General features: G+C 41.1%; 1 protein-coding gene across 1 annotated transcript; it reads right to left on the reverse strand.

Moving 5' to 3' along the window:
• Positions 1 to 1,361: 1,361 nt before the first annotated feature.
• On the reverse strand, positions 1,362 to 18,321 carry LOC140245351 (protein CNPPD1-like). The gene is made up of 9 exons (XM_072324929.1): positions 18,197 to 18,321; positions 16,133 to 16,223; positions 15,299 to 15,380; positions 14,794 to 14,914; positions 6,170 to 6,242; positions 5,613 to 5,668; positions 4,782 to 4,843; positions 3,836 to 3,953; positions 1,362 to 3,096 (listed from the first exon to the last, which is right to left on the reverse strand). The coding sequence occupies exons 1-9, from the start codon at positions 18,257 to 18,259 to the stop codon at positions 2,239 to 2,241; spliced, it is 1,524 nt and encodes a 507-aa protein (XP_072181030.1). The 5' UTR covers positions 18,260 to 18,321; the 3' UTR covers positions 1,362 to 2,238.
• Between the last annotated feature and the right edge of the window lie 1,869 nt (positions 18,322 to 20,190).

Below are 20,190 nucleotides of genomic sequence, written 5' to 3' on the forward strand. Positions count from 1 at the left end.
AATGATGACACAAAGTGCAGAGCTTTGGATGCAAACACTTTATAACTTGCTCTCCAAAGATACACTCTGGTACAAGAGAATTGTGCAATACATAGCGAAGTAATAGCACACATTGTGTCAGTTGGGTCCCTTGCAAACATGGGACCATCAGAAGGAATGACCTACAGTTATGTACACAGCCACCAAGAGGTCACTGTGGCGGTCACCACTGTGTTGGTCACTGTGGATGCTACAAAGAAAATGAGTCTGGAGATGCCGAGCTGTCCGAAGTGACCAGAAAACTCCCCAGCCAAGACTGCTGTTAACAATTTCTGCGCAAACAGTCGGCATGGGGAGTTGTAACCTCAGCAACACAGCTGAACTAAAATTTACAGCTGAACTCAAATTTGCAGCTGAGGAGTAATCTACATGTAGATCCAAACATATCTTGGCTTTATAAAATGCCAACTTGGATGCTCAACAGAATACCAAAGTGATGATGTCACAGTCTTTTTGTTATAGCCTGGGCTGGAACCAGGTGCATGCATAAACACTTGGGCCAGGTGAGGTTGTTTACAACCAGTTTCCATGGTGATGAAAGGCTATGACATCACACTTTGATATTTGATAATGATTAATTTAAATCGATTTCTATTTACAGGTCTCTTCCATTGCCTGTAGCTACACATGTATACAATACCTGTAATTGGATATATGGAATATGATAGTGGATACCAGTAGTTATAAAAGAGAATGAAAATACAGGGGAGCTTATAAGGAGTGCAATGACTTGAAATGTAATGCAGCAAATAATATATTTAGTAAGTACGATATCATTCAACAGAGTCAGTAATCATTTAATGGAAAATTTGTGTACTTCTGCCATCAGCTCATACCCTGTATACGGCATACAATATCAGTTTCCCATGTTTCCCCAAATCTTTTATCATAATATGAGCCACAAGTTTATGTCCGCACAAAGTTGTACTTCTTATGGTTTTACTCTCTAGTTCACCATTCTTGTTTCATTTTCAATATAAGAAAACCCCAGCCTACACTAGACCTGAAACTGACAAAGGAACTGCTTTGTTTACTTTTTCCAAAGTTTTGTCTAGCCTTTGTGAGAAATACTCATCACAATCTAGTGAATCTATTTGCAGCACCAAGATACAAGGTCCTGCTAGGCGTTACTCGACACTGACTCGGCAATGCGTGGTAATTCCTTGCAGGAAACGGAATACTGGTTATGGTCAAGGGTTGTGTTTTCTAAAAATCAAAACAAATCTGCAGTGAGACAGTGCAGTAATTTTCACTAACGACAACCAACATGGATAGAAATATGTATATAAGGTAATTTGCAGTCTTAGAATCGTCTTCTCTCAAATGCATTATACCTCTAAATATCAGGAACAGAACCCCCCCCCCCCAACAACAAAATTAATTGTCCCACAGAAACGTAATAAATGACTATGTTCTGAAAATGTGGGTTTTAATGCAGGCATGAGCTGCATATATGTAGTACCATCTATTGAAAAATATGAAGTACTGAAGGATGGATTAAGTGAACACGATTGGTCACATTAATGCTAAATATGGATGTTTTCCTACTTCACACAGGTCTAATTTCTAAGTCACAAATCATGTCAATATACATGTAGCTCATGACTTTTTTTTGCTTTTGGTAAATGGCATTTTGATTACTTATGGTTCCCCATAACTTCTCAGAAGTCAGCTTCATACAAATGAAACTAATTGAGGTGATTCGCTGGTGCTGAAGTTCATATTTTTCCACTTTTATGGTAGACAGCCAAAATTTGATGAAGTTAATGCGGCAAAAGAATATTTCTCCCTGCCAAAATGGATTAACTTAAACAAGGCTGAGTGTAATCAATTAGATATGACGTCCCATGCAGACACAAAACTAACCTCGGTCAAACGTTTGATTTTGTAATGGTAGATTAATAAATCCTACAAGGATTTTATAGGCTCATCTTAGATTGCGAAAAAATTGTGACGTTCTGCTCTGCGTACACTGAATATATCTGAATGCCTACATATGGCACAGGGAACAGAAATTATGTTGAGGGCAAGTCCATGTTTCTTCACTTCACAGACGTGATTCGACTGTGAACCAAGGACATGGTTATGCTGCTCGAAAAAGCAGTGCTGCCTTTTATGTGGGATACTTTAACATGCCTATGGTAACAAACTTTTACAATTCTGACATGGGTCATTAACGGCCAAGACGCGAAGCAGGATTCAGGCTACTATGATTGGTAAGGTGCCAGTTGTGGAAACAACAGCACTGTCGTCAAGAGAAGTCCGTAGCACCATGTGGATGGTCTTGTGAAACAGACCGGGGTTCCTGGCACCATCGCACGGGGAGCACTGGTGATGAGAAGAATCATCCACTCCGGAGAAGACGTCGGCGTTTGAGTCCAATGGGGTTTCCGATTCCTCATCACTTTGGGCAAGGCGGGAGCAACTGACCTCAAATGAAGTATCGTACACAACCGGCGGTTCCTGATGACTTTGAGAGCCGTTCGCACGGTGACGGGAGTGGTTCTTCACGGGATTTCGCAGGGCATTCCGAGTGGCAAGACTTTCTGTATCGGTGTCGTAGTAGGCGACAAGGAGGGCGTGGTAGAAGGAGACCATGGCGCGGCGCGCTCTGTCGATCTGATTCCGCAACCAGTAGTCTTCGGGTTTGTGTCTGGTGAGGCACTGCCCACAGGCGGCGAAGCCATTCATGTCAGTACCAACTGAGAGGCGATGCTCCACAGCGCAGCGTGGTGTCTGCCGTGCCAAGAATCCCTCTCCAGCTGAGCTGCTACACTCCCTGCAGCTATGGCAGGGGGCGAGGGACTCCAACGCCGGGAAATCTTCAGGGAGGATGGACCCTGCCTCTGACGGGGCGTCGCGGGGCGGTAGCAGGATTTCGCTCTGGTGGGTGGCGACCTGGGTGCCCTTGATGGGGCGCATCCCGCCGTAGACGTGGGAGTGGTTGCCCCCGTCCAGAGACATTCCGGGAATCGACGAGTGATGTTGAAGCACGAGAAGGGACCAACACAGAGTGGCACTACACAGGGAGTACACCGCTACACAGAGCCCCAGAACCTGCCAGAGATAGAGAGTACACAGATAATACTTCCAACTACACTGTACAGGACTTCACAGCTACAACTCTACAACTGAAGTTTACAATAACATTAGCTTTTTTCCATAACAAAATAAAAAAAAAATGTAAACTTTTCATGGTGCACCTGGGGATGAGATTAAATAAGGATGTCTCATTTGAGGACAGCTGAGACTGTAATCAATCTATTCATGTTTCTGAGCTTGAAGTATCTTATGGCAAAGACACAAAGAAATCTACACACTGAACATTGCACTATTAGCCAACAGTGACATCCTGTGTCCTGTGTGTATACACACCATGGGCACAATATAATGGTATCTTTATGATATTTTCCCATTTGACCTTTGATCTCAAAGCTCAAAGCTTTAACAAGTAATAGGCCTATGTCATCCCTCCTCTTTTGGTGCAGGAATATGATGTGCATATTTTCTGATGGATTTCTTGCATCATATATATATACAGGTTTTAACACAATCTTCGTAACCATTCATTCACTCATCATCAACATTATCATTCTCATCATCATCTTCATTGTCATCATCATCACCATCATCATCATCGTCATCATCATCATTTTTTAATGCTGCCTTGCATCAAAATCATGGTACGAGAAAATTAGTTATCAGGAGGTAGCAAAAATATTGGGTGGGAGCGTATTTTTATTTGGTGTGTCCAGCCCCAACTTGACTCCTTCCTCCACTGCAGGCCTGTACCAACCTTCATCGACTGTTCCAAAAGACTAGACAGCGTGGAATACCAGTCCGCGTGCTCCATGAGCACATTCATGTCCGAGTAGGAGAACCAGCCTCTCCGATGGCCTTCGTTCAGGGCGATCCTTTAATGTTGATGTTTAAGGTATACAGAGTTACTTTCTTCATACACTTTGACAGACAAAATTTTTCGAATCATCTCGCGCCAGTATTTGATACTGGATCAGAATTTGGCTGATTTTAACAACTACTAGTGAATGACTAAAAATGCAATGTTTTTATTGTACATAGTATCATCCTTAAATGTATTACAACCTCCTGTTAGCTTCTAAATGATTGATTTTGTCAAAATAAATTGAGTCATAAGCATACGTAAATTTAGCTTAGATTACAGCAAGAGCTGTTGTATCAAAGAGAAGCATTGTTAAAGGACAAGTTCACCTTCATTAACATAAGGATTGAGAGAATGTAGCAATATTAGTAGAACACATCATTGAAAGTTTGAGGAAAATCGGGCAATCCGTTCAAAAGTTATGAATTTTTGAAGTTTTTGTGGAGTCACTGCTGGATGAGAAGACTAATGCAGTGTATGATGTCACATGCGTACAACAGCATAGGGAAAATATAAAGAGAATTTCACAAAATTTTATATTTTGAAAAAAGTACACATTCCCTTGACTCGTTACTGCCGACTGTCTGTGAAGAAATTGTTACACAGCAGTAAATGGCATCTCTTCATGCACTTCACATGAACCAAATTTGTGGAGGCAATTTTACAGCCACAGGAAAATGTGTATAATATAAATGTCGAAGTCAGACAGCAGCAAACAACACATTCAATCATTGCAACTGATTAACAAATTGCCCTACATAAATACATACATGTACCATCATTCCATCATACACAGCTATGACATTGCAACTGATACTACCAGCGCTGACAAATGGCTTACCATGTTTCCATTTGATGCAGGAATTCATAAAACTCATCCGGTTCGATGTACAAGTCCCAATCCTATTAGATGAACACAAACCAAATACCGATTAAAAATCATGGTATTTACTCCACATCAAGGCAAAATACTTTCGCTTACTTTATAAATTATAGATACATAGGAAGAAGTATGGCACAATTGTTTATTACTTCTTTACAGAGAACAAGCTGTTCTGATTTCACTTCTATCATCAGGACTGACTGTATACGAACTATCTACATATGAGAAAAACATCTTGAGAACCTATCTTTGAAATACATCTGACACATATGACCTTTGTGTAATTATGTATTACTATAATTGTGTATTAAGTTTTTTATTCAGTTCTCAGTAGATAGATATATTCCTATCTCATATCAGTAAATAATTCAACAATAATTCTTGCATATGTTTACATTTTGATGAGACAATTTTTAAGAGTGGCAAAAAAAAAAAAAAAAAAAAACAGAATTTCAGGCATGGACCTTAATTCTGACATTTTAATTAGATCCCATTTCTGAGATTAGACAGGTGATTTAGTGTCATATAATATGTCTCTGCCCAAATTTTCAACAGTGAGCTAAGATAACTTTGATCTCGATACTCAATATCTAACACATTTATTCCTGCAGTCATAAATGCACATATCATACAAAGTTCGCTTATAATATTTCAGACACAAGAAATAATTATCTATGACAGAAGCATTGAACAGTAAACTTCAATTGCCATAGTGCATTGGCATTTACAAGTAATTTTGCTTCTTGTTCATAATATATATATGCATTTGTATTTAATGAATGTACTCACAATCGCTTCCAGGAATTCTCTTTCCAGTTCATGGACTCGCTTGACATCCAAATTAGCTGAAATGTAAAGAACACAGCATGAGACTTGTACATGTACAATGTTTGGGGGTTTGTTTGTTTGTTTGTTTTTGCAATCACTGGAAGATGGGGTGAAACCACAATCTGTCAATAAACACTGTACCCATTAAGAAATATTTCAATGTTTTATCACAAATATTGCTTCTTTCTTTCTTGCTTACTCTTTTTCTTTCTTTCTTTCTTTTTTGCAAGTAGCAGCATCACGTAATGTAATGTTCTGTTCATGTAGTATTCAAATACTGGAAAGGCACAAAGTTTTGTCATTAATTGCATTGGTATGAACCTAATTTCTCTTGTGTACAATATCATTGGAAGCATCAGAATGTTGCTTACTGTGTATGAGATGCTTCATCCTCAGTAAGGAGTTCCACAGCAACACCAAAGAAACAATTAACGAATGCAATTAGTGAGCCAGTCACATTTCCTAGTGGTTAGGACATAATTCTAGGGCTTGTCTACATTTCTAAAAATGTCACTCACCACTGTCCGCCCATTCATCGCTGAAAATCTCCTCATCTTCTCCTTCGTCATACAAAAACTTGGTAGCCAGCATCTGTCAATGACATCACAAGAGAATAGCACAGAGAATAAGACTAATGATTTAAAAGATTGTTTCCATTCAAAACATAAGTTTTTTACAGTACTAATGAAATGAGTAGGATATGGCTGTGTGACGAAAACTATAGCTCTGTTCGAGGTAACTTGTTTCGTCGCAGTACAAAGAGATGCCACTCCAAAACGCTCTCACCATTAAGCCCGTAGGCACAGAGAATAAAGTACACGCAAAATCCATTCATGATTTTAGGTGCCCATTCCTGCAGGATTTATTGAGAGAGTTCTTTCGACATGGACATTATTGCGAGAAGAGTTATCACACAGAGGTGCCTAGCAGCTCTTAGGTCTGCACTCAGCGACGTCTAGATATCTTCTGAAGACTGAAGACAATATCTCTATTTCTTGTCCCCTACAAAATTGCTGATCTATGAAAAACCACTATGAATAAAGGGAGAGTAAAATAGTCCTATTTGGACAAGTCAGCCATTTACAAGAGGGGAAGGGTACATTAAGGGAAACAAAAAGAATACTAGCTTGGTCAAGTCAGCACATTGCTGCTACTAACTTTTGTTTTGTCTCGATTCCACACAAAGACATAAAATAGAAAATAACTCCTGACCAATCACACCACTGCCCCTTCTTACATAACTTATGTTACCTCTTGTCTGGAATAAGAAATAAAGAGTTATATAGTATCTTCACTCTTGACCAATCATAAAGAAGGTCATTCTTACATAACTTATGTTATTCATTGTCTGAAAACCTATTCAAAGAAACACAAAAGAAAATTACTTTTAACCAATCATCTCTCTGTCTGGACCAGCAATGTATATCTCTATTTCCTGCTAGCCTCCTACCCTAAGGGTTGAGACCAACTGACCTTTGAGATGTTTGTCCCTGGACAGGGGATTTATCTTACATCAAGCTCCTGAGGACTGCCACCTGTTGTGGTCTGGAGATGGGGATGTACTATACAGTGCTATACATTTAAATGTGAAATGGACAGTACTATACGCATGGGGTATTTCCCACAAAATAATTGGGCTGACATGTGTGCATGTCACAGACATCCCCAACCTTCTAAGATGGAAACTATGCAAGTTTAGAATGAAGGTTCTCAAACCTTATTATGAACATAGTTTACATGTAGACAAAATTTATAGCGTTTACACTGTTAACCAGACTGGTTATTTAACTTACGAGACTAAATAGTCTATGCTGTGCAATTCTAGCTCAACAGCTCACATGTAAACAATCAAAAGATATAATAACTCAAAACAACTGTACATATACTTTAGACAAATTTGAACATGGATCGTGGAAATTACTTGCAGATTGTAAACTTCTCTTTCTTTCTTTCTTTCTTTCTTTTTTTTTTTTTTCAAAAAAGATTAGGGTTGAGTTCACCTCCTTGCTCTGCAAACATCCTTCTTTTCATCATCATAATTTCTCTAATATTTTACACACAAGGCATGTGCCCTTTATCTGAGTACTTTGATTTTTGTTAGCTTACTAACAATAAGTATTCTGGCATCACTATGCCATGTGCATACATTTAAGGCTGTTGCATATTATGTACAAGTCATGCAGTATCAAAAAATTCAAGATGACCACAGATAGTTACATTCTGGCATCAATGATCAATAGCACAGTGTATGAATGCGTCAGTGTTCTCGTGTTCATCATTGTCCTCAATAATGAAGTCCTCAGTGTCTTTCCTTCGTGTTGTTCTCAGTTCATCCAATGATAAAATTCATCAATTTACTGTTCAGTCGAATTGAAACTCCAAACTCGTATAGGCAAGTGAGTGGCTATGCGATTATTTTATCCTAACACTTTTCATACTGGTGTGGGCAGAATCACAGTTCTACTATTCTATATACCACTACAGGTATAACATACAACATAAATTATCCTGAACTGCGACTTTAATTCCTACCAAAGGAAATCGGAATGTACTTTACATGTATACAACGTTAAGACACACACTTAATTCTTCAGATAAGAACATTCTTTCAGAATTCACTCATTGATCCTTATAATACCCACAGCATGTGTATAAGCCCTGGCATTATATCATACTATGATGGTATTATTCCTAGATGCGGGACAATGCATCTGCATTGCCGTTCATTCTTCCACTGCGGTGTTCCACCACCATCGGGTAAGACTGCAGTGCCAGGCTCCATCGCATAAGTCGAGCATTTTTGGTTTTGAGCTGTTTTAGCCAGCTCAGGGGGTTATGGTCTGTCTGAATGACAAATGACTGCCCAAACAAATATGGATGAAATTTCTCGACACTCCAAATTATGGCTAGGCACTCTTTCTCAATGATGGGGTAGTTCACTTCGCGGGGGAGCAACTTGCGACTAATGAATGCGACCGGGTGATCAACCCCCTCCTCATCTGTCTGGCTGAGCACAGCCCCTATGCCCCTATCACTAGCATCTACCTGCACAATGAAGGGAGCGGAGTAGTTTGGGCTCCTCAAAACTGGGGCAGAGGTCAGTGAACTTTTGAGTGTTTGGAAGGCTGCCTCACATTTTGGGTTCCATCTCACCAATTTTGGCTCTGATTTCCTCGTAAGGTCAGTGAGTGGGGAGGCTATTTCACTGTACTCCGGGATGAATTTCCGATAGTATCCTGTTAGTCCCAGGAAGGCTCTAACGTCTGTTTTTGTGACTGGCCTAGGATATGATACTACAGCCTCAATCTTCGCAGGTTCAGGCTTCACCTTCCCCCCTCCGATCACAAAACCCAAGTACAATACCTCCCTCTCGCCGAACTTGCACTTGGCTGGCTTGGCTGTCAAGCCTGCCTCTCTCAACCTCCCTAGCACATCCTTCAAGTGTTCTACATGCTCCTCCCATGTCGCACTAAAGACGACTATGTCATCAATGTACGCTGCTGCATAGGCCTGTGCGCCACGCAAAACTTTGTCTACCAGCCGTTGGAATGTCGCAGGCGCCCCCTTCATTCCAAAAGGCATCACTGTGAACTCATATAGCCCAAAGGGCGTAATGAATGCAGATTTCTTGCGCGCTGCCTCCGTCAATTCGACTTGATAGTACCCTTTTGTGAGGTCAAGGGTGGATACATACTTGGCATTGCCTAGCCTGTCTATAAGTTCCTCGATGTTGGGTATTGGATAGCTATCAAAGACCGTGATTTCATTCAACTTTCTGTAGTCTACGCACAGTCGCATGGATTGATCCTTTTTCGTCACTAGTACGATTGGAGATGCATATGGTGATGCAGACTCTTGAATTATCCCCATCTTCAACATCTCATCCAACTCTCTTTTCACTGTTTCCTTGACACTATGAGGTAAACGGTACGCGCGCTGGCGGACCGGCCTTTCAGAAGTAGTTTCAACCTCATGTTGTAAGATGTTTGTCCTACCGGGGATACTGCTTAGGGTCTCCCTAAACTCAGAAGTGATTGCTCTCACGTCATTGGCCTGTTCTTCGCTCAAGCGGTTAGAAATCTCTACTTCACTTTCACTATCTGCGCCTGGACTAATTAGTGGGGCAACAGGTATACTTGGATCAGTTTCCTCCTCTACTATCCTGGGCTGTGTGTACATTACAACCCCCTGCCTTGCATTCCACTTCTTCAGCATGTTTATGTGAAAGACCTGGTGTCGTTTTCTTTCTCCTACCTCTACTACGTAGTCTACATCACTCACTTTTTGCACTACTTTGTATGGGCCTTGCCACTTTGCCAACAATTTGCTGCTTGAAGTTGGGAGAAGAACCAACACCTCATCCCCCACCTCTAGCGTGCGAGCACGCGCTCCTTTGTCATACCACAGTTTTTGGCGCATCTGCGCTGCCGACAAATTCTTGTGTGCTAGCTCTAGGTTCTCTGCCAATCTAGTCCTCATGTTCATTACATATGACAGGATTCCCTCTCCCTCAGTGATTTCGCCTGTCAGTGTCTCCTTTAACACGTCTAGGGGCCCCCTCACACGATGACCATACAGAAGTTCAAATGGGGAGAAACCCGTGGACTCTTGGGGAACCTCCCGGTATGCGAACAGTACATAAGGAAGATGTTCATCCCAATTGCATTTTCCCTCATCCATGTACGGCTTTAACATCCCTTTCAGTGTGGAATTGAAACGTTCTACTAGCCCGTTACTTTGGGGGTGATAGGGGCTCGTCCTTATCTTCCTGATTCCTAAGCTCTCGCACACTTGAACCATCAGTTTTGACATGAAATTGGAACCTTGGTCGGTGAGAATTTCTTGTGGTACCCCCACCCGAGAGAAAAGCTTGATGAGCTCATCAGCAATCTTGTCAGCATTGGTGGAACGAAGGGGGATTGCTTCTGGGTACCTCGTCGAGTAGTCACAAATGACTAGAATGTACATGTTGCCCTTCTTTGATTTGGGCAGGGGCCCCACTATATCTAGAGCAATTCGTTGGAATGGCTCACCTATGATGGGCACCTGAACCATGGGCACTTTACCACCCCTCTTGCTACTAGTCTTCTGGCAGGGCTCACATGTTCGAATATACTCTGAAACGTCTCTAAAAAGCCCTGGCCAGTAGTAATTCCGGAGGATCCTATCTTTTGTCTTTTCGACGCCCAGGTGCCCCGCCATGAGATTGTCATGGGCCATCCCCAGCAGCTCCCGCCGGTACTGTTTTGGAACTACTACTTGCCTAAACTCCTGCCCCTGGGTTGTCCCCTTTTTCCTCCAGTGCCGGAAGAGGATTCCCCCCTCCCAGTAGAAATAGCACTCGTCCCCTGCATCTGTGTCAGAGGGGAGGGCCTTTTCCCGAACCAATTTTAGAGTCCCATCCTCCCTTTGGTCCTTTCCTAGCTCAGATTTTGAGAGCATCAGTAGGCTTGGAGTAGCACACCTATCACTACCTACGTCTTTGTCATTTTGGGGTCTTCCTCCCTCATTCTTCCCTGTTTCCTGTTCAGCCATCTTGGCTTGCTGCCCCCTTGTGACAACCATAACAGGGTCCTGCAGTTGCAATTCTTGCAATCTATCATTCAAAAGCTCATTGCCTAGTATCATGTCTACAGAGAGAGTGTCAATTACTCCTACCACAACGTATCCCGAGATGGAGTATGGCTCACTCACAAGATGTATGAGGGCTAATGGGACATCAACCTCATTCCCTGTCACACCCCCTATCCTCACACTCTGCCCTGTGTAGGCATTAGCATGTACATATTCTGGCCTCACTAATGTTTGGGTCGCACCCGTATCCCGTAACAACTGTATTTTCTTCCCATTCACATCAGCCTCGCTCATGTATGGCTTATGTTTAGGGTCCACTTGATCTGCCCGACATAAATAGCCCTTAGCTACGCCACTCCCCTTATCAGAGGGCCCTCCCCCCTGCTTATTAGGGCAGTTAGGGGCGATGTGGCCTGGCTTACCACATTTGTAACACTTTACTGCTTCCCGATCCTTTCTATTGTTCTGGGAGTTTTGAACTTGCCCCTTTGGTTTTTCCTTCCCAGCCTGGCCTGATGGGAGGTTATTGCTGTTCCCTCTATCAGTCCTAGGGCCCTTATAGGTATGGTTTAGGCTCCTCCTGGTAGTGGTATACTCGTCGGCTAGACTAATCAATTGCCCAAAATCAGCTGCATGGTTATCGAGTAACCACAGCTTCAAATCAGGAGGAACGTGATCCAGCAGGTTTTCTTGTAGGATCATGTCCTCAAGTTTCCTCACGTTCCCCTTTGCTCCTACTCCCTCTCCCCACCTATCAAATGCATCGCGCATCCTCGTTCCATACTCTACGTAGCTTTCATCCCCGCGTTTATTCATTCTCCGAAATTTTTGCCTGTAGGCATCTGGCGTTAGCTCATATTTAAGCAGAATTGCTTTTTTGATCACATCGTAGTTGCCACACACATCATCGTCTAGTCTAGAATAAGCTTCGCGTGCTTTCCCTGTGAGTAGGGGTGCTAGTCTTCCTGCCCACAACTCCTTTTCCCAACCGTGAAGTTTCGCAACTTTTTCAAAAGTGCGCAGAAACGCATCTACATCATCTCCTTCTTTGAGTCTGGGCAGCAATTCTTTCAAATTATCTGGCCTATGATGGGTCGCTGGCCCCTGCCTCTGCGCAGCATTTTGCGCTAATCGCACCTCCCTTTCCAGCTGTATACGAGCTTTTTCAATATTTTCTTCCTTCTCTAACTCTACGCGCCTAGTCTCAGCCTGAATTTCTGCCAGACGTAGTTCATGCTGCATCCTTTCGCTCTCAACGCGCAGACGCATCATTTCGAGCTCTACATTACCTTCAGTTTGGGGAGCATTGCTAGATCCTGTCTCAGACCCTGTCTCAGACCCCGCCCCTGCTGAATTTACATGAGGCTGTAGCATTTCAATCAATTCTGCCTTACTAAGCCCGTCATGGGACAAGCCCAACTCATCACACTTCTCCCTCAACTCGGCCACCCTCATTTGTCGCAAGTCACTCATACTTAATATACTTCACTAGTAAATGTATGCGATAACCTTAACAAAAGACAAATGTGACCAATAATTCAAAATACTCTAAAGTCATAGAATTACCTTAGCTCATAAAATACTATAATCCCATGTATCTAACGCTTAAGGATATTAGGATAATTTGTATTGTGATTAGCCTGCACTGAGATTAAGCCACACACCTCAATTATCATATTTTACTTTAGCGTTCATGAAATAAATGTAAATTGAGCCACACCCTTGCAATTCCAGTTCTACTTTCACTTAGCTCCTTTTGGTGTTCGTCAAATGCTCCTCCTGCCTCTCGCAGCCAGTCAGCTCCACAGCTCCTGCCGTCCGTCGATCTGCTCCAGATCCAGCAAAATGAAGCATCCAAATCCTCCTGGATTATGAATCTGCTCCCCTCCAATGGAACTGCTGCCACAGGCATCCGGATGTGTACACCAACAATTCACTCGTCTCCAGATGAAAATTGCGTGCTCCAGTGGATCAGTATGAATTGTTCCACTCAGCTTTAAATATGAGTATTTTGTAGACTTGTGGATCAACTTGAACTGCCCCTTTTTGCTTGAAACTGCTTCCGGGACAGCGTCTTTCTATGGATCAGTTCGAGTTGAAACTGCTCCCAAACCGAAGACTGGAGAATTAAATTTATTTTCTCCAGCCAGCAAACTGCTCCAGATGCAATACCGAAGAACTGAGCACTGTACAGTTTATAGCTGGCTCCGTCAAAATCTCCCCAGCATACGTCTCAAAGTTAACAGACTTGATTTGATGGACTGGTGCGCTTGGCTTCCAGATCCCACTTGCTGCCACCAAGATGTGACGAAAACTATAGCTCTGTTCGAGGTAACTTGTTTCGTCGCAGTACAAAGAGATGCCACTCCAAAACGCTCTCACCATTAAGCCCGTAGGCACAGAGAATAAAGTACACGCAAAATCCATTCATGATTTTAGGTGCCCATTCCTGCAGGATTTATTGAGAGAGTTCTTTCGACATGGACATTATTGCGAGAAGAGTTATCACACAGAGGTGCCTAGCAGCTCTTAGGTCTGCACTCAGCGACGTCTAGATATCTTCTGAAGACTGAAGACAATATCTCTATTTCTTGTCCCCTACAAAATTGCTGATCTATGAAAAACCACTATGAATAAAGGGAGAGTAAAATAGTCCTATTTGGACAAGTCAGCCATTTACAAGAGGGGAAGGGTACATTAAGGGAAACAAAAAGAATACTAGCTTGGTCAAGTCAGCACATTGCTGCTACTAACTTTTGTTTTGTCTCGATTCCACACAAAGACATAAAATAGAAAATAACTCCTGACCAATCACACCACTGCCCCTTCTTACATAACTTATGTTACCTCTTGTCTGGAATAAGAAATAAAGAGTTATATAGTATCTTCACTCTTGACCAATCATAAAGAAGGTCATTCTTACATAACTTATGTTATTCATTGTCTGAAAACCTATTCAAAGAAACACAAAAGAAAATTACTTTTAACCAATCATCTCTCTGTCTGGACCAGCAATGTATATCTCTATTTCCTGCTAGCCTCCTACCCTAAGGGTTGAGACCAACTGACCTTTGAGATGTTTGTCCCTGGACAGGGGATTTATCTTACATCAAGCTCCTGAGGACTGCCACCTGTTGTGGTCTGGAGATGGGGATGTACTATACAGTGCTATACATTTAAATGTGAAATGGACAGTACTATACGCATGGGGTATTTCCCACAAAATAATTGGGCTGACATGTGTGCATGTCACAGGCTGATATGCCAAATTACTTATGCTTGTGCACCAGTTACATTTAAATGCTGTACAGTTACCATTACAACACATTTCTATCCATCTTCTTATTCTATTCATTTACCTATTCATTCAATTATGCTACTCCTCATTTCTTCATCTAACTATATCTTACTTTATTTTCACATCCTATTCATTATCAATTCATTCTAAGAAAAGAAAATATGCTTACGTAATACGTATACTGTTATGCATAAGGTCTCGCTCACTAATACAGACAGGAGTAGGATGTTCTAAAATCAAAATGCACTTCAGCGTAGAAAAGAAGCCTACCATTGAGACAAGAAACAGTTCGGTCGAGGTCACTTTATTCAGGTAATCAGATTTCCGTTGCTTCAGTCGACGGGCGTACATCATTCCCAACACGGAAGACGATGGGTTGACTTGGCCATTACTGAAAAAAAGAATGGAAGAACAAGATGATCACTCATCCATGTGTGTTGAAATAACCATACACATCCACGCATGCTATAATAACCATTCACACATCCATAATACATTAACACTGTATACCAAACTATTGGGTAATAAAATACATTTAACAATGACAAAATCAAAATCTGCTAAGTTACTGCTGCACTGAGGTATCACATATAACAGAGCTTACATCCCCCCCCCCCCCCCCCCGACTCACAAAATTCTCTAACCAGTGTGGAAAATGAGTTCAGATATTCTCCAAATGGGCTGAAAAAACATTTGGGTACCACTATCCTATCCTTCCCAATGACAACTTCGTAAGAGAGATTGATTAAAGAGACGCACATTGTGATAATCTTACCGATTGAATTTTGCAACATGACGACGGGTAAACGTTCCAAGATTTTTCTCAGCAGCGTTTTGGAAGAGGTCCACAGCAACGTCTGTGAGATCAAAAAGGCAAAGCACACTAAAAAAAGGCTGCAGTGCATGCATGAATAATATTACAAATCCCCAACAAAAAAAAACCAACAAAACAACAACAAAACATCAAAGCAATAACTTGTCTTATTTTCATTGCTGAAGATACTAGATAAATGCACGATGGTCTCGCACTTCTCTTAAGAAAGCCCTGTTTTGGGAGTAGGGCTTTTATGGATTACCAAATTGAATGACAAATGTCAACTCTGTGTATAACATCAAGACTATTGAAAACACCCTTTGACTTGGGCAACATTCAACTTAAACTGATGCCACTGGTTCTTCAACTTTGTCTTTTTACAGCTTTCACATGTGCACATCTTCAACTTGTTTAGCGTGGACTCTGGTTGTTCAGTCATCTACATTAAAGATATACCATTTTCCTCGAGAACAATTTATCAGTCAGTTTACGCTTGGCATGGCAGCTGCATTTACAAATATTCAGTAAGTATATACTCTGTGCATATATTCAAAAACACTACCTTCAATAGTGCCATGTTCCATCGTCAGGGTTGACTGTGCAGACTTCCCTGAAGGATGTTTTGCTCAATCTATCTGATTACGTTATATTTACGAGACATTTCAAAAATGTGCCTGTTTTCTAGAAGATGAAAATAAAAGTACCTAAATGGTGCAAAAGATACTTCATATGTTGGATACACATGTGTATCCCTGTCACGTGTATCCCTGTTTACAGACTCTTCAGGATATTTACCTGCAACAGGCAGCGAGATTCCTTCCACTCCCTTCCCTAGGTATAAAGTGTTACGGAACCGTTTCTCCAACTCTGCATGCACTGGTAGATGCTGTTGAGAAAACGAAAGTGGGGAAGAAACGAAACAAAAAAAGTTTCCAGTTTTCAAATGTGCAATTAAGGTAATTTGGGTAATTCAAACTGTCTTCTCACTATTGTACACAGTACATTTGCTGGGAGGATGTGATAATTTGTCATTTTATACTGCTTGTTGTAGCTCCTCTAGTTCTACTGCCCATTTGAACTTTAGCTGTTTCTTCTTCTTCAAAATACTCCTCAACGTTCCATCTGGAACCAAGTGAGGAGGAAACAAGTATATTAAACATGTAAACAATTTTAGTTTAAGTCCCTACTGTGTGTCCACTTCATGTTGTGGAAGTTTATTAAAACTGTATAAAAAATAAAATAAAAATGACACACATGAAGAGCAGGAAAAAAAGAACTGCAGCAACCCCCCTTTTTTTTTGCTAGAACTCTACGCAAAAACAAAATGGGCAAATAAAAGAGGAAGAAAAAAATCAAAACAATCATGGTGAATCATTATTAACCTTGCCCCCCCCCCCCCTTCCCACTTTTTTTTTTTCTGTCCTGCAGCTGCATAGAATCTTGTATACTGCTGCAGCCCCTGTTCAGTCAGTTAGTATTTCATAGATCTACCTAGCCAAGTTAGATTGGTAGGCCTATGTAACAAAAGGATTTCTAATTCAAAATCATACACATGACACAAGGAATTTAATCTGTCCTGTTCATCATTTATTGTTTACTTCGTTGTCATATCGTGGTCCCACATTGATGTGCTCTGTTGACTGGCCACAACGCAGCCGGGCTACACACACAGTCACAGATTTGTCGGATTGTTGAAATACAATTCATGCACCCCCCCCCCCCACACACACACACACACACAATATGTGACCCGCTACAACAAAAGGATCTTAAAGCCGCTGACGGCTAAGCCGAGAAAATCGAGTTTGAAGTCACATCATCAAAATTGGTCAAAACAACCGGATTTCTATTTTTGGTATAATTTTGTAGTCTAATGTTTTGTCCGTCATCTGCCGAAATTTCGAAGCTAAATGATCAAAGGAAAGGCAAGAAATCAGCGTTTTTCTGGGCCATGATTTTCCGACTTTCAACGTAACAGAAACGTGTCCGAAGATTTGGATTTAGCGCCGCAGCTAGACTCCGCCCCTAACAACGAGGGAGTGATCTTATTGGTCAGTGCGTGGCATCCTGATTACTGATTGGTCGTGCGTAGGCCGCTGGTGCTAAGCTTGAATGAACATCGCGGAGGTCGCTAGGAGAATACCTTCTATTGTCAAGCAGTGAAACTGTCTCACCTCCCCTTGATCATGATAGCGTTGGAAGGAAAACTGTGAAGGCGTTTGTCTCAAAACTCAGATTTCCCCCAACCACTTGACATGCGCTCATAAAATCATCAATATCTCGGCAACCAAATACTTTTATGAGTTGTGCTATGTATGAAATAAAAGTAGAAGAGTAGGGCCCTAGGGGAATAATGTCACGCCATTTTCAGAAAATTGTCCTCCCCCGACTTTCGGATCCTTTTGTTGTATCGGGTCACAAATGATTATTACAAGTAAAGACTAAAGTGGGGAACCACTAAAGTAACACAACTAGACAACCGCAAGCACGAAGCGACAAGGACTGACGTACATTCACTGGCCCGTGTGTACGCCCACACTAGGCTACAGTAAGCTATTCATGGTACGTCGGAATACAACAGTCCTCACTCCTTTCACCCTCAGTCCTATTCTACTGACTATGACTTCTACTCTAGTTTTACATAGACGGTCTCGACCCACATCTGTTGTACGAAAATGAATCATCACCACGTTCCTCCATGCACACCACAGTGACGAACATCTGTACGTGAAACCATTGGCATCAAAAACTATGAAAATCAATGGGGTTGGTAAGCTGGTAAGGGCGTGGATATTTCGATCGAGTTCAAGAAAGACTTTCGAGACTCATTAGAAAATAAATAAAGCAGAGAAAACTCACCTCAAAGTCTTCAAAATTCTCTGCGTCTTCTTCAAGACGCCTAAGGCTTGCTAAAAACTCCATATTTAAGCAAAAATTACGTGTCAGTTCATCGTGGTAACAGCAGAACCACCATTCCGTATGTCTTCCTCACTTGCGAAAATGAATATCGCCGCCTACGGTTGCGTTCGCATGTTTGTTGCACTCTCAATCTAGCGATCCTCGCTTGTGTCGCGCGCGCTAGCTTGGAAAACTAGTCTCAAGTCTCAAACCGATAGTCCTTTCAGCCGAGCCAGCCTCAACCTACTAGAAGTATAAGAATCTAGCAACAGTGTACTCAAGTGGTAGGCCCAGAACTTCTTCATATATTACTTACTAGTACTACTCACCATTTCTTGCACCCATACAGTTTGATCCAGAAGCAGAAGGACTAAAGAGAGACCTTCTTCACTCGCCATGTAAACATGAAAAATGTCTGCGAGTCAGACTAAACGACAGTCACTGCGGCCGAAAAATGTGGAAACAGTAGATTTCCACGACACCGTGTACTCAGAATATATTTCTTTGCTTGTTGCAATCGGATCATAATGAAAAGTGTACATAGGTGTATAAAAACACCAACCTCCTTTCACCGAAAGAATCATGGTGAATGTGTCATGAAAGCAATATGCCAAGCATTTTTTTATTATTATTTTAGAAAGAGGGGAGGAGGGTGTGTCATGTAGGAATGGATTTTTTTATTGATGAAGAAGATGATGACGACGACGACGATAATGATGATGATCCACAGCATTTGTATAGCATCATATATCTGTTGTAGAAGAAAAAAATCCAAAATTATTGGACTGGGGTGTGGGGAAAAACATAATAGTGATAATGTAATGGTATATTATAGTATATAATAGAGAATTTATACAGTTAATAAAATTAATGTGAATATGATTGTTCTGGATGAGGAAAATAGATGATAGTGAGTAGCTGGGATATATAAGATTGAATCTCAATTTGTACATAAATTGATGTTTTACATACATGAATAAGTGCATTGAACTCTGGTTACCTATTATGATGTTCATCGCCTGTCTATCACCATTCATCTGTCTTAGGATTATAAAAGTCCATTATCTCGCTTATTCTGTCTAAGAAGTCGAGTATGCATTTTTACAATTTGCTTCCTCATTATGAATCTTTTTCTGTTCCTACTTATGTCGCATATTCACTTTTTGTTTTTGTTTTGTTTTGAGTTTTGTTTTCAGTTCTGTGAATTTAGCTATACAGTGGGTCTTAAAATGGAATTTCAGTGCAGTTAGTCTGAAAAGAAGGAGAGAAATTTTCTTAGCACAACAATGAAGATTTGATCAAATTTGGATGAAAAAAAAGAAGCCACGACTTTTAAATTTTCTCTGTACAGGAGCACTTTGAACAGTCAATGAATATGTGTACAACAGGTGAGGTAATTATATGTCATTCCCTAACGACTTGCTAAAAGTTATAGGGCCTATACAGTAAGTTGTACATAAAATTGTGATATTTCCAGTTTATCATTCAAATGCATTACGTATTATGCCCCATTCTCAAATCCTAATTCAACTCACCAATATTCTGAAGTTTTTCATCCAGGTGCAGGAATAATAATCATGTTTTACGCTTCATCAAGGGAAACATTGAATTTTCGTCATTTTTTTTTTTTGTACAGAATGATTAATGGAAAATTGTGAAGTAATGACATTACAATACTAGCTCAGTCATTTACACAGGGCCTATTATATTCATATTGGCCAAAATATTCACCGTTGTTTTCATAATTCTCATCTCTCTTATTGTTTTTTTTTTTTCTTTTTATACAACCAGACACGTGTCAACCGGACTGGAATTCTATATGAAGGATCTATACTTGAATCGAGTCCTAACAAGACGTTTTGATTGGCTTATGCAGAATGCAATCTGCAAATTTCCAGTGAGAGAAGAACTCGATGTTCCCTCACATCTTTTTATATAGAAACGTTATAGTCAAA

Source organism: Diadema setosum, chromosome 22, assembly GCF_964275005.1.
Source record: "Diadema setosum chromosome 22, eeDiaSeto1, whole genome shotgun sequence".
Classification (NCBI taxonomy): domain Eukaryota; kingdom Metazoa; phylum Echinodermata; class Echinoidea; order Diadematoida; family Diadematidae; genus Diadema; species Diadema setosum.

Coding starts and splice junctions, on each gene's coding strand:
- LOC140245351 (XM_072324929.1), bottom strand. CDS start 18,259: ATGGAGTTTTTAGCAAGCCTTAGGCGTCTTGAAGAAGACGCAGAGAAT. Junction 15,381..16,132: donor AATCTCGCTGCCTGTTGCAG/GTAAATATCCTG, acceptor TTGATCTCACAG/ACGTTGCTGTGGACCTCTTC. Junction 4,844..5,612: donor GAGAATTCCTGGAAGCGATT/GTGAGTACATTC, acceptor TTCATCTAATAG/GATTGGGACTTGTACATCGA.